The 22,201-nt window shown below is 38.6% G+C and overlaps 1 protein-coding gene across 2 annotated transcripts in view; it reads right to left on the reverse strand.

Moving 5' to 3' along the window:
- The window catches only part of LOC133616547 (regulator of nonsense transcripts 1-like), a 25,794-nt gene extending 5,384 nt beyond the window's left edge, over positions 1 to 20,410 (reverse strand). Inside the window, exons 1-20 of one of the 2 annotated variants that reach the window (XM_061975954.2) lie at positions 19,998 to 20,410; positions 19,523 to 19,665; positions 16,488 to 16,577; positions 12,900 to 13,067; positions 12,474 to 12,654; positions 12,177 to 12,338; positions 11,878 to 11,965; positions 11,618 to 11,716; positions 9,320 to 9,428; positions 5,751 to 5,910; positions 5,519 to 5,637; positions 5,248 to 5,412; positions 4,913 to 5,027; positions 4,662 to 4,805; positions 3,449 to 3,662; positions 3,214 to 3,331; positions 2,962 to 3,118; positions 495 to 637; positions 200 to 374; positions 11 to 92 (exon numbers count right to left, since the gene is read on the reverse strand). In XM_061975954.2, coding sequence (XP_061831938.1) covers positions 11 to 92; positions 200 to 374; positions 495 to 637; positions 2,962 to 3,118; positions 3,214 to 3,331; positions 3,449 to 3,662; positions 4,662 to 4,805; positions 4,913 to 5,027; positions 5,248 to 5,412; positions 5,519 to 5,637; positions 5,751 to 5,910; positions 9,320 to 9,428; positions 11,618 to 11,716; positions 11,878 to 11,965; positions 12,177 to 12,338; positions 12,474 to 12,654; positions 12,900 to 13,067; positions 16,488 to 16,577; positions 19,523 to 19,665; positions 19,998 to 20,168 — 2,803 coding nt within the window. In that variant the 5' untranslated portion in view covers positions 20,169 to 20,410. Of the gene's footprint in view, positions 1 to 10; positions 93 to 199; positions 375 to 494; positions 638 to 2,961; positions 3,119 to 3,213; positions 3,332 to 3,448; positions 3,663 to 4,661; positions 4,806 to 4,912; positions 5,028 to 5,247; positions 5,413 to 5,518; positions 5,638 to 5,750; positions 5,911 to 9,319; positions 9,438 to 11,617; positions 11,717 to 11,877; positions 11,966 to 12,176; positions 12,339 to 12,473; positions 12,655 to 12,899; positions 13,068 to 16,487; positions 16,578 to 19,522; positions 19,666 to 19,997 lie in introns of both variants that reach the window. The other variant, XM_061975953.2, reaches the window with a different exon arrangement.
- Positions 20,411 to 22,201: the final 1,791 nt, after the last annotated feature.

Genomic DNA, 22,201 nt, shown 5'->3' on the forward strand with positions numbered 1-22,201 from the left:
AAATAGCTACCAGCACTGCTGCGATCGTAGGCAGAGCCAGGAATTAGAGCTTCACGAGCGTCGTACATTGCTGTGCTCATGAAACGGCCACCCTACAAAAACACACAGAAAAGTTTTAATAAACAATCCTGACAGGCTTAAAAAAGTGCTAATAGATGTATCTAGCGATTCACAGTAAGTCCTCCTGATAGCTACTCACAGGATTGATGGTGTTGACGAGCTTGCGCGGCTTGCTGAACTGCATAAGGCTCTCCCTCAGGTTGTTGAGGGGTCCCTCCACAAGGACCTTCTGCTCCTTGTAGTTGTTCAGCAGGTTGTTCCACAGTGGCTGCTTAGAAAGGGCCTTAGGGTTTCCCACAATGATCACACCATATCTTAAAAACAAATTAAAAATGTTTTCCTTTTGTACAAGGCTTACTCCAGAGTCACAATAAATACAATCAAAACCAGGTATTTGATGTTTAAGTATTCAAAAATAGTCAGTATTTCCTTACTTGGCTCTGGTCAAAGCCACGTTGAGTCGACGGGGATCGTTCAAGAAGCCAATGCCTTGGTGCTCATTGGCACGAACACAAGACAGTATGATGAAGTCTTTCTCTCTGCCCTGGAAGGCATCTACACTGGCAATTTCCACTTGCTGTTACGGGATAAAATAAGAACAATTATTGTGAAGACTTTGATCTTAGTTATTCATGTTTCTTCATCCTAAAAATTGTCTAATTAAGGCAGTACAGTCAAACCCTTCTGACTAAACTAAACAATTCAAGAAGTGCTACTGTGATCTTCCTTTCACTACTCGAGTGCCTGCTTAAGCCAAAGTCGACCACATTCTGTCGACACACAATTTGAGACCTAAAGAGGTCCTGTTTAGAGGTGCCTTCATACAACGTTTTCATTTTCGGTACAATAACGATATTTGAGCCGTAAGTATTGGCCGATACCAATAATAATCTGACAGGATATCAGAACCAATCATACATTTATTTAGTAGTGATAAATGTTAGAAAATGCTTGATCAGTAAAATTACTCAGTACAATGTTGTGTATGAAAAACACAAACGTATTTGTTATTAGTCGTCTGGAATTGATTAATGCTGCCTTTAAGTTGAAATGAAGTGGGAATTGATTTTTTTGCCAACAACTTAATGGCCAAAATTCATTGAGTTAAGCTAATCTTGACACATTTGTTACATTATACTTTCTAGTACGCTTCTGTCTTGGATGCTTTGTATTTACAGTATAAGTAATATGCAATTATAACTATTTAGACTACAATAATGTTTAATTAAGGACGCTTATGTATTTCTAGCTTGTGTGCTTAGCTGTTGTGTAGCTGCTAGCTTCTAGTAGCCTACAGCCTACCATCTTTACCTCTGGTAAATGACTTCACTAAACTAAAATAAAAGACCAACTGTGTGTGCCTATTGGAGGACATATAGATGGGATCTTTGCACAAGATCATTTTAATCAAATTTAATGAAAATCGATCTGTTTATGTTGACACTAGGGTTGTCAAGTGATTAAACATATATATTTTTTTAAATTAATCACACTCTAGATCTGTGATTAATCATGATTAATCAAGGGCTATCATTTGCTTGCATAAATAAAATTTGCTTAAGAAAATACCCCAATATTTGAATACAAATGCAATTTGGTAGTCAGAATGTAAAACAGTAACGTTTTTTAAAAATGTTTTACTGAACTACAAGTCATTGATTTCCTCAAAACTTGGTGATAGTAAGTATTAAGTGCACATTTTGAAAGACTTTGCAATAATATTGCAAACACGGTACAGTTACTAATCAATAATGTAGTAAACACACTCATTAACAACTTAACATAGTGCACCATTAAAATCTGCATTTAGTCTTTAGTTTAACCAGTTGTTGAAACAAACAAGCTTGTTTACCTTATTCAGATGACAATGCTGATCTCTTATTTTGGTACAATGCAACCCCAGCTCATTGTGATTACTTACATATGTCCTATGTTCTCCAGTAAGCAAAATAAATTCACATTCAGCCCGTAGTTGCAACTTGACGCTCTTGTTTGTGTCGTAGTTTGTTAATCCTTTCTGTAATTGCGCCTCTTCAAGGTATTGTATGACAGATCAGCTGTGGTGATATGAATGACATCTTCTTGCAGGACTTAGTCTTCACAAATGTTAAGTGATTTACATTCGGTGGCTGTCACTTTAGCAAAGGCATATGTTTAACTTAACGGTGGTACTTTTGTTGACAACATTGACGCAGGTAAACCGCCAGCGTCGCGTTCTCCTCTGCTTGTCGTCGATGTAGCTAGCATTCATACTATTGGCGCCATCCGCAAGTACGCGTTTCGCTTTAAGATGATATTTTAAATGTGATGTGTGCCGATAAAAACGTTTGTCGCTGCAATACCAATAAGTTACCTCAGTTTTATCTAAAGTTCTTTTTTGAAGTGAAATTGGCCGCCTCTCATTGTAATCACAGACCATGTAAAAATGCGTGCGTCTAACGGGTTAAGCCTTACTTTTCATTCATATTTGATAACGCGATCATTTATTTTTATTAATCACGTGTTGACAGCTCTAGTTGACGCATGTTACCTTTATTATTGCAATTTGCTAAAAGCATTGTGAATCATCAAAATTACTAGCTGGTTAAGCAGCATTGAAACATGCACAGTGACTTCCTCTGTGTCAGTGTAGAGTAAATGCCAACCTGGATTCTGCCACAGCAACAACAACAAAATGCTTTCAGTAAACTTTTTTTTAGATATTTAACTACCTCAAGAAAGATTTGCACATGTACAAAAACGTTTTCATCATTACAACAACTCTGTTAGATAACGATACAAAATAAACTGAAGAAGCTAAATTCAAATATGCACAAATAGAGGAACAAACAATCTGAAGAGTGTCAACTTAAAAGGGTTTGATTGCATTATTATAAAATAACAAAAAGCTGTGTGATTTACCTGATATAATTTAGTATGCAGGGAGCCACTGAACTGCATGTATTGGACCAGATAGGAGCGCTGACCCTCATAAGGGGTAATGATCCCAATCTGGTCTGGCTTGGCTCCAGCCTTTAGCAGCCTGGTGGTGATTTTCTCTACATTTGCAGCCTCCGTTCTACAAGAAAATTCAACATCATGTGTCACACAAATGTCTGTTAGTACGTATAAATGTGAAAAAGTACATAACGATAAACAGAAGTGCACTGTTACCTATTAAGGTAAGAAGTTCCGGAGCTGGCAATCTCCTCCTGGCCTTGAGTCACGTAAAAGAACATGGGTTTGTCCGGCTGCGGCCACTGGAAGTCAAAGCCCTTCTTGATGCGGTCAGCTAGGAAGAGTGGAAAGAGTTCATGTTTTATTTTTTGTATTTATTATGGTTGGAGAGCTTTTTTTGCTGCGTTCGAGTAGGAAAAAAATGGAAATGTTAAAAGGAATTTTGTCAAACCTGCGGTGACACCATTCTGCAGAGAGCCCTCATAGAAAATGTTTGATGGGAAGGCACTGAGAGCTGGATGCATTCGGTACTGGACCTGCAGGCGAATTGGTCGGATCCCCAGGACCACCAAGCGTTCAAACAGGGACTGTGACAATCCCGCTTTGGCTGCCTTCTTACACGTCACCACAGGACCCAACTGACAGTGGTCACCCACTAAGATGAGCTACAAGAGGACAAAAAAATGTCATTAATATTTATCAATACTCAAGTATGTCACTTTAACCCTTGTGCACCGATATGGCCCAAAACTGGTCTTACATGTATTCCTTATGTGATATTATTGTGCGGTTTAAAGGTTATAGGTCTGAAATATTGCCATGGAGTTTTTTAGAATAAGATATAAACAAAGAATAAACACTTTCTCTTAAGAGATATCTTTCGACCCCATTTGCTTTCATTAGAACTGCTATTTTTGACAGCCTGTAATCCTGATACATTACTATGCTTTTTCCATTCATCTTATTCTTTCTGATCAAAAAAACAAGAAATTATTGTTTTGTTGCAATAGCGCCCCTTAAAGCACTAGATGAAACCAGAAAACCATGATGGATAATTCTCTGAGCTTTGATGGACGTGAATGAGTTTCTGCAAAAAGGCAATACAAATAATCCTGGGCATTTACATATAACCTGGAATATATATATCAAAAACTTGTGTGAACTCAATAATCTCAACCAAGTCCTGCCTGATTTCTCTCTTATTACAGCTCAGAAGGCACTATACAAATCATAATTTTTTGCCTACTCCCTCAAAAATCAATGTCATGAATGATTGACCTATTAAAGGCTAAAATTACCCAACCTCAAATAACTTTAAATGTTGTATATTTTGCCTTCCATTAACCCAGTATAGTATATAGTATTATAAAAAAATGTCATTTTTGACAAAAAACATTAAAAAATTATAAAAACTTGATATCAACAGATACATTTAAAGTTGTTGAAGGAAAAAAAATATATAATAATTTATTGCTGACTTTGGGCACTTTTTGCGCAGATCCCTTTTGGACCCAAAGAGTGTGTATAGTCAATCTTAATGATACACAAGGGATAATAATTGGAAGATTATATACAAATAGTGACTAACAACCCTTTAAAGGAACATGTGCATATGAGCTGATCTATGGTCTCAGCTACTTTAGGGATTAAAACAAGAAGAACACCTGCTTTGCACCAAGCACAACAGGCACCATGCACTCAGGCTCTGTGGCTTGGGTGCTCTCGTCAATCAGGATGGAGCGGAACTGCATTTTGGCCAGGCGAGGGTCCCCTGCACCGACGCAGGTGCAGCAGATCACATCTGCGTTCTGAACAACAGAGAAGGAAATTTACAATAATCAAACATCTACATTCAAACTGATAAAAGCATTTTCAATGCTAAAAATCTAAATAAAGCACTGAAGTTGCACCTTACCATGAGCAGTTTACGCTCGGCCGTGCGTTTCAAGGCTCTGTAGCGCTTCTCATCAGCAGAAGAAAGTTCGCCAGTCTCATCCTTCAGCTGCTGGAGTTTCTGTAGCTCTTGCATGCTAAATAATGTTATAAAAACACAGTGAATGCAGAAAATCCACACGCACACACACACACACTCTCTTATGCAAGACTCTGTGTGCACCAGCTGGTCGTTGCAGTACAATACACATTTGTTGTTCTCCTTGATTTCTGGTTATTTTCTGTGCAGTAGGTAAATAAGTAAAATGCAAATAACTAGTTGATCTCATTCATCAAAGAGCAGTCTTTGTCACTGACCTGTCCATATTGCTGATCTGGTTATGCAACGCCAGGAAGGAGACTGGTGACTCAATAGCCTCACGGCTCTTAGCACACAGCCTGACCACCTTCAGCCCAGTCTTGTCGATCTTCTCAGTTAACTGGTCCACCGCAATGTTACTGGGAGCGCACACCAGGACCGGCCTACCAAAGAAACGGACAGGCACACCTTCAACAACCATAGCTGCTACAGGACATTAAATAAGAGTTGCAACCAGATTTGAGAGCAAAGAATAAAAAAATGTGTTACCCGTTGCCCTGGCGAGACAGGTGGTAGACAATGGTGGCAGAGGTAACGGTCTTCCCAGTACCAGGAGGACCCTGGATGAGACTGAGGGGTCTCTGCAGCACAGTCTTCACTGCATAGACCTACACACATGTAAATAAACCTCAGTAGAAATCCCTAAGAACTACTGAAACAATTGCTTGTTTTCCACAACTAAAGCAAGCACAAATAAATGACCATATTTAAAGAGCCTGACCTGTGAGTGATTGAGATCTGGTAGGCCCTGGGCAGTGAAGCGCTTAGGCAGCTGACACTTAATGGTAACATCTTCCACTTCATGACCGAGCAGCTTGTGGTAAATGTATCCAGATACTGAGGTCTCATCCACAGCAAACGTTTTCAGAGCACTCTGCATCCTGCAGTCGGAAATATATGCGTGGTTAGCATCACTGACCTGACATTGAAATTACGGGCATGAGACAACTTTTCCCCCTTCCATACAAAACTGATATACATTTTTTTAATTGAATGGAATGTTGGAACAGTCTAGATCAGGTGTAATTACTCAGACAGCAATGGTATTTATAAAAAACACTAAACTCTTTAGCGTCTGGAATGGACTTGCACGTTTTTAAAGTTGAAGTACAGTGGTAATTCACGCAGTGAGTTAAATGATGAGAACACTTTTGCTTTGGAGACTCTGTATCTGTAAGTAATATGTAACTATTACTTGATATTTGTTTATATTTAAGATGTTGTTTTAAACTGCTGGGTATGTACCATTTTATTGTAGGCTATTCAGAGACACTACATCCAAAGTAGAATACAGACAACAAATTCAGTGCAGAATATGGCCATCATTTGATTTGCCCTGTGATTTTATATTGTTTGAAGATTTAAGTACAGTCATGTACAGTTGTGTTCAAAACAATAGCAGTCCCACATCACGAGCAAGATAAATCACTGTTTGTTAGAATTTCAACTTCTACACTGTAAGTAAGTTTCTTGAAGGGTTAGTAAAGGTATAGAAAACCAACAGACCCAACAGGCATGACATGCATGTTGCTGATTCTGTGAAACTGAATCATTTACTGAAAGGGGCGTGTTCAAAAAAATAGCAGTGCTGAGTTCCATTAGTGACGTCATTGATTATGTAGGGAAAAAAAGGTGTTAAACAGGTGGCCCTTTTTTAAGGATCAGGGCAACTGACGCTGCATATACTGGCTGTGCATTTGTCCTTGAAAAACAGAGTAAAATGAGTCGTTCCAGACACTGTTCAGAAGAAGAGCGTTCTTTGATTAAGAAATTAATAAACGAGGGGAAAACCTATAAAGAAGTGCAGGAAATGATAGGCTGTTCAGCTAAGATTATATCAAATGCTTTGAAATGGCAGCCAAAACCAGAAAGGCGAGGAAGAAAAAGAAAAACAACTATTGGAATGGATCGGAGAATAACCAAAATGATCTTAGATCAAAGAATATCTAAGATGGCCTGTGATTACTGTAACAATCAGACCACGTCTATGTGAGGCCAAGCTACCTGCAAGAAGCCCCTACAAAGTCCCATTGTTAAAAAAAAGACATGTGCTGAAGCAGTTACAATTTGCCAAAGAACACATTGACTGGCCTAAAAAGAAATGACGTAATATTTTGTGGACTGATGAGAGTAAGATTGTTCTTTTTGGGTATAAGGGCCACAGACAGTTTGTCAGATGTCCTGGAAACACTGAATTCAAGCCCCAGTACACAGTGAAGACGGTGGTGCAAGCATCATGATATGGGGATGTTTCTCGTACTATGGTGTTGGTCCTATTTATCGCATACTAGGGATCTTGTATCAGTTTGAGTACATCAGAAAACTGGAAGAAGTCATGTTGCTGTATGCTGAAGAGGAAATGCCCTTGAAATTGGTGTTTCTACAAGACAATGACCCCAAACACACCAGCAAGCGAGCAAAATCATGGTTTCAGACAAACAGAATTCAAGTAATGGAGTGGCCAGCACAATCCCCGGACCTTAATCCCATTGAAAACTTGTGGGCTGACATAAAAAATGCTGTTCATGTGGCAAAATCAAGAAATGCAGAGGAATTGTGAAACGTAGTACAATTGTCCTGGGCTGCAATACCTGTTGACCGGTGCCAGAAGTTGGTCGACTCCAGGTGCCACAGAAGTGAAGCAGTTTTCAGAAACCGTGGTTATGTAACTCAATATTAGTTAATGATTCTCAAGAAAGTTGAATATGCAAGCCTTTCTTAGTTTATACAGTACATTTGAGTTTTGTAAAGAAATATGTCAGCACTGCTATTTGTTTGTTTTATATTTATGGACTTTCTGTAAAATATTATCAAATTCAATTACTTTTTTACAATTTTCTGGCTTTGAAATAGAACATGCAGTGTCTCCAATGCATTTGTGTTCATTAAAATACCATTTATTTGAAGAATTTTGAGGTTTACTCACCTTTTTAAACACACTGCTATTATTATGAACATAACTGTATGTCTAGCTCATGTTCTATTGTGTGTATTGCCGGTCTGTAGTTGCTGGCGCCTAGTTAGCCTACCATGTTTACCTTTTTAAAGTACTACACTAAAGACTACAATAAAAGACTAACCTTCTGTGCTTTATTGGAGGACATTTAGCTGTTAACTGGCTGTCGACCTTTGCACAAGTAAACGCGCTGCAGTACTGCTTGTATCAGACTGTTTAAATCTTATATTTTAGATGCAGAGGTGAGAATCTTTAGACACCTCACGATTCAATTACGATTCAAGAGCTACGATTCGATTGTAAATCGATTACTTATACAGTTATAATTATTATATTGTATATTATCATATTGTAAATAGATTATTATATATTCTGAATGTATTACATTTAATTATTAATCATAAGGCTCCTCCTTTGGCTCCTGACTGATGCTTTATTGCATCATTTCTGTTTTTTGGATTTAATGCGCACAGCGTAGATATAAATATGGAAGACTAGAGCCATGAGAACTGTAGTAGCCTGGTAAGTGAAAAATATTATTAAACGTTCCTTCTTGGCAAACAGGCATCCTGGATTTAATGTTCTTGCCTTCTAAAACCACAGAATGTTCAGACACTTCGGCCCTATAAACCTGCAGCTCAAAGACATGTCGATCTGCTCATATCTATGGCTGACAGACGTGTTGCCATTCTGTGTGGATATTATTGTCTCTCCTGATTTATTCATCTCCTTGCTAATTTCATCTTTTTAACTGGTTACTTTCTGCTGTAACACAGTTCCCATTAGCCTTCTGTTGAAATGCACAAAGCATTTATTATTTTCTTGTTTAACTACTTCATGATCAAGCTAGCTCAGTGTCCCAGCTTGCATAGCTTGTCCTGTCCTCCTTCCGCATCTGTGTCTCCGCTCTAACTCAACTAACACAGAACGCTAAAAGAATGTCAGCTAATGGTTCTTCCATGGTTGGTTAGAACCAAACCCAGATCTAACGTATAAAGAACATTAGCATTAATGCCGCATTTTAGAACAGTCTGTAATACCGCTACTTTTATTTAATTTATATAAGTAGTCGTTGTTTGGACATTTGTCCATCACTCGTGAGTCACCCACGTTCTCATCATGATGCATCTGAGAATCGATCATTTTTTCCATGTCTACTAATATTGGATTGTGACGCCTCTATACATAATTATCTGTAAGGCACCAACAATGACCAATGAAATAAAATAGGGTATGTCTGTCTAACTGTACACCAATAATAATTAGGGAATGAACAACAGATGTTACTTAAAAAGAGTAAATATAATTTACTGTAAGGAAAAATGTAAGCCTACCTGTCAAAGGAGGTCGCCTTCCACACAAAGTCAACCTGAAAGTTATGGGGGATTTCCACAGGGGCTCCAACACTGCTACGCAACTCAATTGCAATTTCATCCCCGTAGTCTGTAAAAGCTAGTTGTAAGGACCCCAAGAGTGTAAAAGTGTTGTTTCTCTTTGAAAAAGCTGTAAAATCGCCAGGAGGAGGCATTAATTGCCAAGTTCGTATGTATTAATAATAATAATAATAATGGATTAGATTTATATTGTGCTTTTCTAGACACTCAAAGCGCTTCACAGAGGAGTGAGAACCCATTATTCATTCACTCCACATTCACACCTGGTGGTGGTAAGCTACATTTGTAACCACAGCTGCCCTGGGGTAGACTGACAGAAGTGTGGCTGCCAGTTTGCGCCTACGGCCTCTCCGACAACCACCCATCATTCATTCACCAGTGTGAGTGGCACTGGGAGCAAGGGTGAAGTGTCCTGCCCAAGAGGGCAAGAGGCGGGGAGCGTACCTGCAACCCTCAAGTTTCTGGCACGACTGTTCTACCCACCATGCGATCCCATCCCTATGTAGTTAAAAAGAGCAGCTACAGTGGGGCAAAAAAGTATTTAGTCAGCCACTAATTGTGCAAGTTCTCCCACTTCAAAAGATGAGAAAGGCCTGTAATTTTCATCATAGATACACATCAACTTTGAGAGACAATTCCTCTGTAAAATAAGTATTTGGTCACCTACAAACAAGCAAGATTTCTGGCCTTCACAGACCTGTAACTTCTTCTTTAAGAGGCTCCTCTGTCCTCCACTCGTTACCTGTATTAATGGAACCTGTTTGGCTTTGTTATCAGTATAAAATACACCTGTCCATAACCTCAAACAGTCACACTCCAAACTCCACTATGGCCAAGACCAAAGAGCTGTCAAAGGACACCAGAAACACAATTGTAGACCTGCACCAGGTTGGGAAGACTGAATTTGCAATAGGTAAGCAGCTTGGTGTGACAATATCAACCGTGGGAGCAATTATTAGAAAATGGAAGACATACAAGACCAATGATAATCCCCTTCGATCTGGGGCTACTTGCAGGATGTCACTCCGTGGGGTCAAAATTATCACAAGAACGGTGAGCTAAAATCCCAGAATCACATGGGGGACCTAGTGAATGACCTGCAGAGAGCTGGCACCAAAGTAACAAAGGCTACAGTAACATTACGCTGTCAGGGGATCAAATCCTGCAGTGCCAGACGTGTCCCCCTGCCTAAGCCAGTAAATGTCTAGGCCCGTCTGAAGTTTACTAGAGAGCATTTGGCTGATCCAGAAGAGTATTGGGAGAATGTCATATTGTCAGATGAAACCAAAATAAAATATTTTGGTAAAAACTCAACTCGTCACGTGGAATGCTGACTTGCATCCAAATAACACCATACCTACAGTGAAGCATGGGGGTGGAAACATCATGTTTTGGGGCGGTTTTTCTGCAAAGGGACCAGGACGACTGATTCGTGTAAAGGAAAGAATGAATGGGGCAATGTATCGTGAGATTTTTAGTGAAAACCTTCCATCAGTAAGGGCATTGAAGATGAAACGTGGCTGGGTCTTTCAGCATGACAATGATCCCAAACACACTGCACGGGCAACGAAGGAGTGGCTTCGTAAGAAGCATTTTAAGGTCCTGGAGTGGCCTGGCCAGTCTCCAGATCTCAACCTCATAGAAAATCTTTGGAGGGATGAGAAAGTCAGTGTTGCCCAGCGACAGCCCCAAAACATCACTGCTCTCGAGGAGATCCGCATGGAAGAATGGGCCAAAATACCAGAAACAGTGTGTGAAAACCTTGTAAAGACCTACAGAAAAAGTTTGACCTCTGTCATTGCCAACAAAGGGTGTATAACAAAGTATTGAGGGGAACTTTTGTTATTGACCAAATATTTTCCGCCATAATTTGCAAATAAAATCTTTTTAAAAAATCAGACAATGTGATATTCTGTTTTTTTTTTTTTGCTCATATTGTCTCTCATAGTTGAGGTATACCTATGATGAAAATTACAGGCCTCTCATCTTTAATAGTGGGAGAACTTGCACAATTGGCGACTGACTTAATATTTTTTCCCCACTGTAAAAAATACTAATATAGCAAACAGAAATTGAGATTGTTAACTATGTGCCAGTGTGCCTAAAGAGCAAAACACCCTTTATTTTATGTATGTCCCCTGGATGCTTTTGTGCATGTACATTTAACATCAGAAGGGAAAAATGGACTGTTTCTATGCGACAGGTATAATGGAAACAGCTAATAGTGAAAAAGGATACTGTCTGGGACTTTGATGACATGGCCGATCCCCTTCCACAGAGGGGCCAGATCTCCTTTGTAGCGTAGGCAGATCTCATCACCTTGCATTAAACGCATATCTGCGGTTGGTAAGGCAGAAAGAAAAGATATTATTAAAATGAATGTAAACATAAGGTGATAAATGCTGACAGGTGGAGGCTGTCATGTGCGTTTTAGTTTTTTTATACAGGAGCTAGTGATATTTCTGTATGACTGTGATGAAGTGAATGTCAGAAATTACCATCTGAATCCGTTTTGGGCAGAGTGAAATATGCAATTCGCTTCTTGTTCAGGCCCAAGTCCCATCTGACAGTTATATTGTCTTGGGTCTACAAGGAAACATTAAAAGGAGATTTATAGATTATCAAATGCATACACAACTAAAGAACGCTAACAAATATATACACAAAGTCAATTATCAAAAGGTAGTACAATAAAATCTGTGCAACGATAAATAAGCATAGGTTTGTGTTTGTTAAGAACAGCCAAAATGCCTAGGCTTAAAAGGGAGGATTGCTGCTCAGATATGGTGAAGAATACCTGAGACTCTTTTAGCTTCTTGTCATAGTCTGCTTCTAGTTTGACCAAAGGACCAAATATGTTTTGGTACTGGTAGGCATCCTCATAGCGCAGCAACACATGCTGGGGCTCCTCATCTACACCAGGCTTTTCCAAGTCCTCCAAGGTGGCAGTGGGGTTATCCTGGCAAAAAGACCAAAGACAGCATCCATCAACAGAGGGCACAGAACTGGCTGACACTTTTGAACCTTCCAACTGATTGGCACCACTCTGAAGAGGAACTTTGGGGGATTGCTTTAAGATGGGTTTGTTTCCTACCTTCCAGAGTTCCTCCAACTTGTTGATCTGCTGGGCAGTGATCTGACGAGCACGCAGCTGCTCCTGCTCCGAGGGGATCTTCACCAGCCATGAAAGAAAGCAGCGGTCTTGGATGAGTGGCTGCCATTGGGAGCTATCCCAGTTGATGTCCTTCAGGCTACTCTGGCTGGCACAAGGTTGCCTGTAATGAAATTGAGGGTGATGCAGGAAGATATGAATATAATATTTATTTTTTGATATCCTGTGGGAAGGAGTTTCAACGAGTTGGGGCAGCGGTGGTGACGGCTACTCAAACATTACTAGTACAGGATGAGGGAGTAACCTCAGCATCAAGGTACATAAACAAGTGCGGGCTCAGGTGGTAGGAATAAACATGTTTCTGGTAAGAAATGTGGATGGATGACTTTTTGATGTGTTGTCACTTACCGACAGAGAAGGACCACCACAGAATCCGCCTTGGCTGGGATGAAACCCAGGAGGAAGACATTGCGACATCCACAGTTGTAACACTCCAGCACCGTCTCGCCCAAGGGTCCGTCCTTGTGAAGTGTCACCTCTTTGCATTTGGCTCGCACCAAATGGTTTACAATATGGCTAAAAGATATGGGTTACAGAGGGTTACAAATTGGTTATTTCCTGTTTTTGTTATCTATGATCATACAGTTGAACCTTTACATTTGAACGCCGTGCAGGTGGTATATTTTGGAAACTGTCCAAAAATGTGGGTGAAGTTTGAGGTCAAATCCTCACAATGTGTGAGACTTCAGCTGAGTGAGGTCTCCTCTAATGCTGACAACATTGGCACTTTATTAGTTTTGAACATGAAAATTATGTTTACAGGTGAAATTCCCCCCAAAATAGACACACTAGTGATTTTACACATTTTGGAACACTTTTAGCTCCAGAATGTGGGCAGGTCTACATCAGCCTGCTGATGTCATCTACAGAAGACTGGAGGCAATTTCATATTGTGTACGTATGTACTTTTTAAATAGTTTTTTTTTTAAATTATTTTCAAAATGTGCCGTAAAAAATAGCTGCGGACCGCAAAGGGGCTGCACTTTGGACCCCCTGCCTTCAGGCAATAATGCCACAAGAGCGTTGGCTTCTTTACAACGCCACCACAAAAGGGTACTGGCGATGGCAGAGAGGAAAAGTGTGATGAGGACAGGGATGAACTCACTACAACAATGGGAGGCTATGCAGTACAATATGGCCAAAGTCACCATTAGGTATTAAGGTGAAGAGACAAACTTTCCAGGTACATGCAGTAATCCTGAGTACAAGTTGCTTTTAAGTTTTAATAAAAAGCCATCAAACTTAATACAAATTGGATGCACTGACTTCTTTTAGCAAGCCTGGCACTACTTCATTAAACAATACATCACCTCAAACAGAGAGTAGTTTTATCATACATGTATTGCTTTATTTTTAGGCTTATAAAGCAACAGACCTAAAATAATACCTGCACAAATAAGAGAAGCCTCATGAGTTACTTCCTAAAGCAGTGGTTCTCAAACGTTTTTCCCACCAAGAACCACCACAGAAAAAACTTGGCTCTCCAAGTATGGCCATATCAACCAACATTAAAATACAGTAACGTATTAGGCCTAAGTATGAATTAAAAACAAGGCAGAGGTTTATTCTAACAAGTACATTTAATATTATTGGTCACTGTAACGTAACAGTGAGAACAGTAACACTGTGTTTGAACATGTGCAAATAAAACACTGTACTTTAATCAAGCGATTATTTGGTCTACCACTAAATGGAGCCTGCGTACTTGTGCAGGGGTCTGCAACTTTTACTATCAAAAGAGACATTTTGCCGCCTCTTCCACTAAAGAATAATAGTATAGAGTCGCAAAAAGTAACACCGCTTATAAACTTTGAAAAGTTTTCACCTTTTTTATTTTACAGAAAAAGCAATCGGTCAACGTAAAATTAAACTATTTTTCCATTTCTTTTTTGGCAAGTATTCATGGTAACCTTACACAAGGGGGTTGCACACTTGAGTAGCTGAACTGAACACACAGGCTTCCAGTCTTTTTTACTTGCCTTCCTTGCACTTCAGGAATCAGCCTGTGCGCTTCACCGCCTCACAGACAGTCAGTAATTATAGAACTCTTTATAAAATGCAAACTTTTCTTACTCCGGGGTTAAAAGAATCTGAGGGGAGCAACAACAAGGAGGTTGCTCCGGAGCCGCGGGTTGCAGACTACTGCAATAGTGGTGCATGTACCAGTTTGAGAATCACTGTCCTTAAGTAAAATAGTCTTGTAGTTTTAACATTCGCAGCAGATTGAGTTCGCCATTTTAAGGGGAACTGCACTTTTTTGTAATTTTGCCTATCACTCACAATCCCTATGAAAAACAAGAACAATTCGTAATATACAGCAAGTATGGGGTGGCTAACAATGCAGCTAATGGGAGTAATCCATTATGCCCATAAAGCCCTTCAAAAACCACGCAAAAACTGTAGTTTTCGAACCATACGGCACACTGCCACTGTGTGGTTCTAGTTTCATATAAAAGGCGCATTGATTATAAGGTGCATTGAGAGGCTCATATTATGATTTTTTTTTCCCCCTACATTACAAAACACTTCCTTGTGGTCTACATAATGTATAATGGTGTTTTTTGGTCAAAATGTTGCATAGATTATGTTTTACAAACCATATTCAAGCCATTTTCTGACCAAATCTTCAAGGTGTGCTGTTTTGGGAATGGCTTATTTATATGGCTTCACTTCAACAGTGTCTACTCCCCGACATCTTTGTTGTACCGGTAGCTTTTAGCGCTTCCATGGGGAGTCTACTGACAGATATGTTAGAACTGTAAGCTACTTTATACAACAATACCCATATGTTGAAGCACAGTACGTCTGACTACGGTAGCCGTAACGTGCCGACAATCTATCAAGCCGTGCAGCTTTGTACCTTACCAAAGTCGTACTAAAACATTTTGACAGATTATTACACTTATTACACCATGTACCATATACAATTTGCTTTGACGTCGGTAAGCACAACCAGAATTCATCTGTACATTAGGAGCACCAGGTTATAAGTCGCACCGTTGATTTTTGAGAAAATGAAAGGAATTTAAGTGCGCCTTATAGTCTGAAAAATATTGTACTTCATTTATTATTCATTCATAACCAGCATATTAACCAAATATTAGCGCTATTATTATAAGCGCTAACTCAGAGGAACTACTTTTAGCGGCACAGTGATCACAGAAAGGACACTATCTTATGCAGATATAGACATAGTGAGCTGCTGCATCGCCTCAGAGTTAGGAAAAGCTAATTTTAGGTGATAAATCATGCCTCTTACCTGAATAGTAGAAGGTTGTGGCCTTAAACTGAGAAGTTGGTTAACTTTTACATTCAACTTAAGACACGGGGATGGCAAGAAAGACACGAAAATACGCTTTTTAGTAGTAGTTTTTTTAAATACCCAGTGAGGACTGTGAAAATGTTTTCAACTACATGGGAAGACACAAACATCCCATCAGTCGGCATTCCACTGAGTGCAGACATTGTACAGTAAGTGGTTGTTTTATTATGTTTGTATGTCTTGTTTAGCACTTAGCAATACTGCTAAAAGCTGGATTGGCATATCACACAGATTCTAAAACTTGTATTCAGGCTCAAAAAATTAAGATTCTGGATTTTGCCCAAAGTAGGGTGTACCCCGCCTTCTGCTGAATGCAGCTGAGATAGGCTCCAGCACCCCCCGCAACCCCAAACGGGACAAGCGGTAGAAAATGGATGGATGGATAGTTGTCATTAACTCTGATGAAGTCTGCCATGATTCGTAGTTTTTGTTGAAGGAAATAGTAACTCTTGTGATACATCTGTTAAATTAATACGCAAATATTACATGTGTTCTTGTCTCACATAAGGATTTGGTTTGATAGGGAAAATTTTCCAGAAAAAGTGCAGTACGGCATTTAAAGTTCCGCTGTAGATTGTGCTTGCATATGATACGAATATAGAATGCATACACACCTGCCAGACGTGTTCCCACGGCCGTTACAGAACCACTTCTTGCTGGTATTGCAGTACACCACACAGGCCGGATCATGAATACCACAGTAGCTGAAAAGGAGAAGTGTTTCATGACATTTGCATTTCTGAGCATGCAGTGCGTGCTCTCTTAAAGGGGAACCAACTGGTTGTCCTGATATGATAGAACACAGTATCAAAGATTACTAAATGTGGTATCAAACAGACTACTTAGTTAAGAAATCATTCTTCAAATATCAGTGTACAGCTCCACTAATGGACATTGTAGTGTTACTTTCAAAGGCAAAATTTAAGTATTGCTAGAAACATAATTTAGTATGGAACTTTATTGTATTATATGTATAGTACATGTTCCAAAAAGAAAAAAGCATAAAACACAGTATATTTAAATATACTAAATGTAAAAAAGGGAATAAATATTCAAAATAAGATCATTAAATGAAATCTAGTTTGGTTACGCCATCATGAACGCAACACAAGGTTGTAAAAGTTTCAACTACAATTCTAAATAAGATGTCAAAAGCAAACTGAAATCAAATACGCACAGCTTAAAGATTGATCAATACCTATTTAAATTTAGTAATACATAAATATGATTTATCAAAATCTAAAATAAATATACCTGAACAGAACGCTTATGATGGTTACACCAAAAAGTAACGCTATGAATCGCGTTTTTCCAAGTTTTTGGGGCATTTTTATGCTATTTCCAAGCATCTCCTTTTGATTATCGTTGATTTTAAATGGTCAAACTAATGCATATTATACATGCATGCCCTAGTAAACAAAAAAAAAAGTCATATTTATTTTGATTGTTACATTTTGAAGTACATTTGTGCAGGCGGGTGTGAATGTACCCATTACCAGAACTGTACTCATCAGGAACCCAGGGACTCAATAGTTGCACTCAGACCAACTAAAACTACTTAGTAGGGGTGTGGGAAAAAATCGATTTGAATTCAAATCGCGATTCTCACGTTGTGCGATTCAGAATCGATTCTCATTTTTTTTAAATCGACTTTTTTTAATTATCCATTCATTCATCCATTTTCTACCGCTTATTCCCTTCGGGTCACTGGAGCCTATCTCAGCTACAATCGGGTGGAAGGCGGGGTACACCCTGGACAAGTCGCCACCTCATCACCCCTATTTTAGCGTCCCTTCACTGGCTCCCTGTGCGTTACCGAATACATTTTAAACTCCTTTTATTTGTTTTTAAATGTCTAAACAACCTCGCGCCAACCTATCTCTCCGACCTCCTTCAGCCTTACTGCCCCACCCGATCCTTAAGATCAGCCGATCAGCTGCTGTTGACGGTCCCTGACACAAGGCTGAAGCTTAGAGGTGACAGAGCTTTCGCCGTTGCTGCTCCCAAGCTCTGGAACGACCTACCCCTGAGTGTTAGACAAGCCTCCTCTCTTCCTGTTTTTAAATCTCTCTTAAAAACATACTTTTATTCCATGGCTTTTAACACTGAGTGATATCCATCCTGCAATGGCGCCCCATAATACACCTGCTGTGATCCTGTTTTTATTAATTCTATTTTAATTATTTATTTTTTATCGTGTTCTGTTTGTGGTGTGTTGTGTTTGCTCGGTACTCGTTTTATCTTTTAACCTGCTCATTGTACAGCACTTTGGCTACCCCTGTGGTAAATTTTAAATGTGCTTTATAAATAAAGTTGATTTGATCACAGGGCCAACACAGATAGACACACAGCATTCACACTCACATTCACACACTCGGGCCAATTGATTGTTGCCAATCAACCTATTCCCAGGTGCATGTCTTTTGGAAGTGGGAGGAAGCCGGAGTACCCGGAGGGAACCCATGCAGTCACGGGGAGAACATGCAAACTCCACACAGAAAGATCCCGAGCCCGGGATTGAACTCAGGACTACTCAGGACCTTCGTATTGTGAGGCAGACGCACTAACCCCTCTGCCACTAATTAATTTATTTATACTTTTTTTTTTTTTTTTTTAATTAATCAATCCAAGAAAACAATACACAGCAATACCATAACAATGCAATCCAATTCCAAAACCAAACCAGATCCAGCAACACTCAGAACTGCAATAAACAGAGCAATTGAGAGGAGACACAAACACGACACAAAACAAACCAAAAGTAGTGAAACAAAAATTAATATTATCAACAACAGTATCAATATTAGTAACAATTTTAACATAGCAGTGATTAAACATCCCTCATTGACATTATCATTACACATTTATATATATAAAAAAAAAAGAACAATAGTGTCACAGTAGCTTACACTTGCATCACATCTCATAAGCTTGACAACACACTGTGTCCAATATTCTCACAAAGATAAAATAAGTCATATTTTTGGTTCATTTAATAGTTAAAACAAATTTACATTATTGCAATCAGTTGATAAAACATTGTCCTTTACAATTATAAAAGCTTTTTACAAAAATCTACTACTCTGCTTGCATGCCAGCAGACTGGGGTAGATCCTGCTGAAATCCTATGTATTGAATGAATAGAGAATCCTTTTGAGTCGGGAAAAAATCGTTTTTGAATCAAGAATCGTGTTGAATTGAAAAAAAAAATCGATTTTGAATCGAATCGTGACCCCAAGAATCGATATTGAATCGGATTGTGGTACACCCAAAGATTCACAGCCCTACTACTTAGCAAAAAATGTACCCTACCATTACACAAGTTTCACATGTGGGACACAATATTACTCAAAACAATCCGAATTTAATCTTGACATTGTGCATTTGTGCTGAGTATTATTCAACATTCCAGGAAGTTACTGGAGTTGTTCAATGGCCCCACCTTTAATCGCAATGTATTATATATAGTACAGGGCATAGTGTACACATAAACGTTTATAATAGTTGGGGGGGACAAACTTGACTATACCGAAATCTAACCATGCTCTAATCAATGCAGACAGCAATATCATATTGACAATGTTGTTTAGATGTAAAGATATGATCTACAGAGAGCTGTTTGTCAGAGCAATGGGAGCTGTCAGTGTACCTGCAAGCATGCACCGGCAGGTCCTTCGTGTAATAGGCGTCTTCTTCGTCCTCCTCGAAATTCAGCTCTGCCAACAGCTGACTGGCTTTAGCCACAGAATCATCCACGCCGCCGTTGTGGAGCCCCTCATCTGGTCCGTTCACCTGCGACACCACTCAAGCGTTAATAGCGCCAACATGTTATGCTAACCGCGAGAAGCTAATGTTAGCGCCGAGAAAACACATTGCGTTGAAGGCGTGCTAACTAACTTTTCTTAAGGTTGTCACGTTACTTTTTGCTTTTGATAATAAGGTGACGAGTAGACGTATTCCACCGAAGGGGTAGTTTTGAACAGACAAATATGCAAACGGATGCTTTGGGGTTTGTTTGAAAGGTGTGTTAGCATCAAGCTAACTAGCTAAGTTAGCTAGTCCAATAATAGGGGGTTAGCATAGCATAGCATAAACCGCGCAGTGTTGCTTCCGCCGCCGCGCACCTGTATGTCCAACTGGCTTTGGGTCTGGCCCTGGGTCTGCGTCTGGCTCGGGAGGGTAAAGTCGGTGAAGTCGTATTCGGAGCCCTGGGTGTCCGCTCCGAGCAACTCCGCTTCCTCGGTGTCCAAGAAGGTGAGGGTCTGGGAGCTTGGCCCGTACGCCTCCACACTCATCTCGACTCAACTTTCGTTCTTACAGAAATGTTTTTTTTCTCTCCCAGGCGTTCGTCCAAAAGGTGATTAAAAAAAATCCACACTGTATCTCGCTATCTGGACGCCGACCTGGAAAGTAGGACCATAAAGCCCAGGGTGAAATGGTACCGAACAGAAGAACCTCGATGGCTTCAGGAGGTCCAATAGCGACGAATCGTTCTGCGCCGCTCGACTAGTGACGTCACGCCACGGTGTGGCGCAGAGAGAGGCTATCGCATGAAGAGCTCTCACTCGGGCTCTATTTCTGGATATCGACATAGAAACGCAAAAGCGTGGCGAAGAAAACATCAATGTGATGCAGCATCTCTGTGGTTACATCACAACGAGTCTCTTTCAACGTGTTTCAACTTGTTGTATTCTATTACTTTTTTTATTTTACTTGTGTAAACGTTAATCCGGAAATAAGTAATCATGTTCATAATTTCCGGAATATTGTAAATCCTTTATAATGTACTTGCTAGCAATACACATATTTTTTTAAATATACAGTAAAGTGTATATATATATATTTAAAAAAATATATATTAAAAAAATATATATATATACACACACACAGAAGTGTACAGTACATTCAATCAAATAATCTATTCAATTGTATGTATAATATATCAATAGTATATTAATATATACATATATAATTATATTTTAACATAATTTATAATATGTATATATGTAAATTATATATAATATATATATAATTATATTTTAACATAATCTACAATATGTATATATGTAAATTATATATATTATATATATATATATATATATATATATATATATGTTAAATATGCAATAATCTATGTATTTGTGAAATTACAATATTATCTGAAAGTATATATACATATGTATATGTGTGTGTATATATGTGTATATATATAATTCTACTTTAGCATAAGCTATAATATATATATAATCTACAAATAAAGAATATGCTATACAGTACACATAATATAAACATTATATATACATATATTATTATAATAATATAATATGTATATTTGCAGCTCGTGTAGAACTCTGCTGCTCGTCTGCTAACACAGACCCGCAAACGTGAGCACATCACCCCTATATTAGCGTCCCTTCACTGGCTCCCTGTGCGTTATCGAATCAATTTTAAACTCCTTTTATTTGTTTTTAAATGTCTAAACAACCTCGCGCCAACCTATCTCTCCGACCTCCTTCAGCCTTACTGCCCCACCCGATCCTTAAGATCAGCCGATCAGCTGCTGTTGACGGTCCCTGGCACAAGGCTGAAGCTTAGAGGTGACAGAGCTTTCGCCGTTGCTGCTCCCAAGCTCTGGAACGACCTACCTCTGAGTATTAGACAAGCCTCCTCTCTTCCTGTTTTTAAATCTCTCTTAAAAACATACTTTTATTCCATGGCTTTTAACACTGAGTGATATCCATCCTGCAATGGCGCCCCATAATACACCTGCTGTGAACCTGTTTTTATGTTTTTATGTTTTTATTTATTCTATTTTATATATTTATTTTTTATCATGTTTTGTTTGTGTTGTGTTGTGTTTGCTCGGTACTTGTATTATCTTTTAACCTGCCCATTGTACAGCACTTTGGCTACCCCTGTGGGAAATTTTAAATGTGCTTTATAAATAAAGTTGATTTGATTTGATATTATTTAATGATAATTATATATATATATATATATATATATATATTCTACTTTATTATATTCTATCATATATATTATGCTCAAATGGATTAAATATACTGTATTAAAAAAAAAAATTATATTATATATGAAAATTATATATATTATTATAATAATGATATAATATGCATATATATATATACACAAATATACAGTATATTTAATCTAATAATCTATATATCATTGTATGCGTATTATATCATATATATGTATATATAAAAAAATGATACTTTAGCACAATCTATAAAATAGATTGTGATAGATTATAGAAAATCGATTAAATATACTGTATACATAACATTAAAGGATACGTATATTATATATA

This window comes from Nerophis lumbriciformis, linkage group LG14, assembly GCF_033978685.3.
Source record: "Nerophis lumbriciformis linkage group LG14, RoL_Nlum_v2.1, whole genome shotgun sequence".
Lineage (NCBI taxonomy): Eukaryota > Metazoa > Chordata > Actinopteri > Syngnathiformes > Syngnathidae > Nerophis > Nerophis lumbriciformis.